Raw genomic sequence first — 3,961 nt, 5'->3', positions numbered from 1 at the left:
CTTTATTAATGGTACTGGAAAAAAAATGAGCAAAGGCAAATTCACACAGCATCCTTACACCTAGTTTGGACATTTTAATTGGCGCTTATAAGCTTAAATCTGTAAACAGAAGTTTTCGGAAGAGGCAAGCACTGTTTTTATTTAAATGTTTGAAAGAACCTAAATGGATGTGTCAAGAAAGATCCACTATTTTTTTTTAATATTACTAAGTACTATTCAAGGTCTGAATCAATAATATACAAATAAATCTACAAAGTGTACACGTTTATATACAAAGCCTTTGTAAGACCCCAATACCACAGTTCATGCCATGTGTATTAATGCCAAGTATGGTAACCTACCTGTTAACCAAGAAACCTGCTCCTGCTGCCACCTTAACGGGTGGCCTTCCTGCTCTCCTCACCCCTCCAATCCTGGGTCTTCCCAGTGCTTACCCTTGAGTCAGAATTAGTGTCTATCAGGGCAGCCTGGGAGTTCAAGACAGTGATTCAGCTGAAATCTAAAAAACTTATTTTTGGTAAGCCTAGTTCTCACTACATCAGACCCCTGACCTCCGTATCTGCATGGTCATAAAGACACTGGCAGTGGCTGGCAAAAATACACAACCAAAGGTGGGAGAAGGGCAGGATCATAGTTTTCTACAACTTTGATTCTGATTTCAAATAGCCTATCATACCTGTACTTGTTAACATACAAATACAGATTATAAAAATAACTCAAAATGAGGCACAAATACCCTGGTAATAATAAATTACAAAAAGAAATAAACAAAAGGTTGTACAGGAGCTGAAAAGAATTTTCTTCAAACTGTTTTTGCCAGAAATTAGAAGCAGTCTTTAGATTGTTAAATAGAAGTGGACATTAGGACAAAATACGTTTTTATGAAGTTATTATCTTTAATTTAAAGACAACTGTCAGTAACAATAGATTAATAATTAACTTTTTTTGACATTCAAGAGGTTACACAATTTTGGAAATTATATTGGCCATCTCCACTGGTCAGAAGGAGGTTCTTCAACTAGAGGCTCCCATGGTTTCCACTGCATCATTTTTCTTGCCAGGGAAAGCTCATTTTCAGCCTGTTAATAAACACCATACACAAATTCTTAAATTCTATACAATTGCCAAATTGTATTAACTCTATTTCAGTTGTCTCGGTGATGTCACTATCATTGCCACAGACTACCACAAATTTAATCCATAATATTAAAACGAACTCTGTGTTTTGGGGGTTTTGGCTTTTAACAAACATACTGAATCCCTTCCAAATACCCAAACAGAAAGTATGTTCACCTAGCCATTCCCAGTGGCAACTTCATGATATTTTCTAGTCCATTCGGATTTAGACTCTGTAAGAAGCAATGTAGGTATATACGGTATATACGTAAGCATAATACAGAAAACACGTTAATTGTGTTAGGGTTTAGCATGGTCATCCCGATCACTAAATGACAATTGATTTTCAGATTTATTTTTTTTCCTGTTTGGTTGTTTTGCAGCAAAGAAAGATGTGGAAAACTGCCAGTTTTCCGAACAAAAGCTCAGCCAAAGGAACACTGAAAGCCACTGCTCCCTTTTGTACACAACGTTCGATTTCCCCACTTTACCTGTACAATGACTTCTTCTATGTGACCACTATTCAGTTTGTCCTGTAGTTTTTGCACATCAGTCTCCTGTGTATTCAAACACATATAAATACATGTTTAGCTTTACTGAGAAGTAGAAAGCCCAGATAAAGCATAAAAACAATAATTTAATCAGGTCACACTCCAGTCTTCCCCAAAACTACCATCAAATTAGCTGGCTTCTGTCATTTTATATTATCAAAGAAATCACACCTTTTCTTATAGGAAAACATAAATCAAAATCTCAATGATAAATACAAAAAATGAGTAATATTTAATGTCATCCAAAGAAGCACTGGCTACTAAGGGCTCCAGTACGTATCTCAAAAAACAATTTTGATCTTAGCTTTTTACAAAATTATATGCAACCTTCCAATAATCACCTTAAATACACAATACCACTATTACATAGTTTAACGTACCAAAATGTGCTTTAAAACACACTGAAGGCAAGGACTGTGCTAAGATATTACACTGATAAAAGCACATACGTTTTTGTGCAAGTGTGTGGAAATTAGTCCTGTTCTACAGATCTTCAAAAAATTTATTCTAATTTTCACAGAAAACATTAGTAAGAAGTTAACAATTCTTTTTAATACACCATCAAAATATTTGTCAATAACAATAAACCTCAAGATTTAAATTATTTCTGAACTGATACCTGAGATTTACATATACTCCTCAAAAATAGCCAGTCATTCTGAAAATCATTCTCATCCTAAACATCTCTTCATGTGTAACATTCATGAAAGAGCACTGTACTTACCGTTTGTACCAAATTAAATCGCTGGTTTACAATCTGTTCAGTGTATTTCCTGTATGCTGCATCTTTGGGAATGTTTTGCAGGACACCAAGGATTTTTGTGTACAGTATTCGCAGGCGCTAAGGTGATCACAAGATATGGTTAAAATACACAACTATAATTATTTAACTTCTTGTCCTACTTAAGCTACTAGCTAACTATCTACACACAAAATATAGAGGGTTATGGTACTCAATCCAGACATGTAGGATTAACAAAATAAAATAACTAAGTTTGAAATACAGAACTTTGACTTGAAGACTGAGATTTATCAGGACTGGGAAGTTACCACTGTCAGACTCCTTAATGAAAAAAGAGCTGGCATAGAATCTATACTTCAACTAAAGCATTGTTGATTTCTTTACTCTTGACTTTAAGTCACTGAAAAAACTAATATTTAGTAAGTTCACTCAGAAAGTGTCTGACAAAGCTGAAGACTGAGCTACAATCATTTGTACAGAACAATAATGATTTTTCAATAGTTCTTTTTGACGGTATTTCTAACTATAGGTGGCAAAAGCATCTTTGAAATAGAATTGTTGCATAATGGAATATTTCAAAGCAGAGAAATTAAAGAATTACTGAAGTCCTTTCAAAGCTCATACCTCCCGAATAAGCAAGATGAGCCAAACATACTTTCATTACTGAGCCTGAGGAGGTAAAAATAAAGTACCAAATTACTATAAGAACCACCTACTCTGGTTCCCAAGAACCACTGATTTATCATCCCACTCTCAACAGTGCTTGCCATCACAGGGCCTTGATGTGGCTTTACACCACATGGTTAGCCTCTACCATGTAAGACTAACCTGTCCCCTTACTATAGGTGTAAGTTATTTCAGTACTTGTTGGAATCACAACATAGCAAGACCACAAAAGTCTGTATGCCTGTGAAGCAGAAATTACATTTATGAATAACTGAATTTAAAAGAGTTCTTTGCTTTTGCATTGGAGATGAGAGAAATCAAATACTGGTTCATAAAAGTACTTACACAAAGGAGGTTTGTGAAGTCAACACATGGAACAATGAGTACACGTGCAAAATAACTCCTAAAGATATGAATTAAAACTTTAATAATTAACTTTCTTCCTTTATTAGTTTGGAACGTATTAACACGTTCATTAAGCTGGCACTGCTTTAAGAGACACTGAACCTACATACACAAAAAGCTTTGATCTCACAACTGCCATTAAACACAGAACAAGACGTGACATACCTCATGAGGGTTTTCAGCTACAGCCAATCCTACAAGTCCAGTGGTCTGCACAGAGAGCACAGACATATTTAATATACCTAAGCACCTTTTTCCATGCACTCTGATTACATTGTTATGGGTCAGCATATACCTGACAGGAACCATTCTGTGACAGGAGCCTCCGCCTCCCACTACATGCAAGTCATCCCATAAATCTGCCGTGTTTTTACCGGCGCACAGGAAGGGGAGGGAGGTCACGGAGACGGGGAACTGCTCACGTTACACGGCGGCTGCGGAAAGGCTTCCCGGTGGGGTAACTCCGGTTCGCCCGCCTCCT

General features: G+C 36.4%; 1 protein-coding gene across 2 annotated transcripts; it reads right to left on the bottom strand.

Annotated features, from left to right (window-relative positions):
* Nucleotides 1-864: 864 nt before the first annotated feature.
* NDUFA5 (NADH dehydrogenase (ubiquinone) 1 alpha subcomplex, 5) lies at nt 865-3,711 on the bottom strand. Of its 2 annotated transcripts, XM_010191518.1 has the most exons (4): nt 3,646-3,711; nt 2,392-2,508; nt 1,608-1,673; nt 865-1,079 (listed from the first exon to the last, which is right to left on the bottom strand). In XM_010191518.1, exons 1-4 carry the CDS (start codon nt 3,709-3,711, stop codon nt 978-980), a joined length of 351 nt encoding a protein of 116 aa, XP_010189820.1. In that variant the 3' UTR covers nt 865-977. The 2 variants fall into 2 exon arrangements, with proteins under 2 accessions (XP_010189820.1, XP_010189821.1); XM_010191519.1 differs by lacking the exon at nt 2,392-2,508 and having other exon boundaries at nt 884-1,079.
* Nucleotides 3,712-3,961: the final 250 nt, after the last annotated feature.

Source organism: Mesitornis unicolor, unplaced genomic scaffold (assembly GCF_000695765.1).
Source record: "Mesitornis unicolor isolate BGI_N332 unplaced genomic scaffold, ASM69576v1 scaffold32329, whole genome shotgun sequence".
Taxonomy (NCBI): domain Eukaryota; kingdom Metazoa; phylum Chordata; class Aves; order Mesitornithiformes; family Mesitornithidae; genus Mesitornis; species Mesitornis unicolor.
Note: the sequence above shows the minus strand (reverse complement) of the source record. Positions and strands in the feature narration are given on the sequence as shown.

What these genes read in the sequence shown, in the direction of transcription:
- NDUFA5 (XM_010191518.1), bottom strand. Translation starts at nt 3,711, where the DNA reads ATGTCTGTGCTCTCTGTGCAGACCACTGGACTTGTAGGATTGGCTGTA. An exon ending in GATTTAATTTGGTACAAACG is followed by an intron (nt 1,674 to 2,391) that starts GTAAGTACAGTG and finishes TTGAATACACAG; the next exon opens with GAGACTGATGTGCAAAAACT. An exon ending in TAGAAGAAGTCATTGTACAG is followed by an intron (nt 1,080 to 1,607) that starts GTAAAGTGGGGA and finishes GTTTATTAACAG; the next exon opens with GCTGAAAATGAGCTTTCCCT.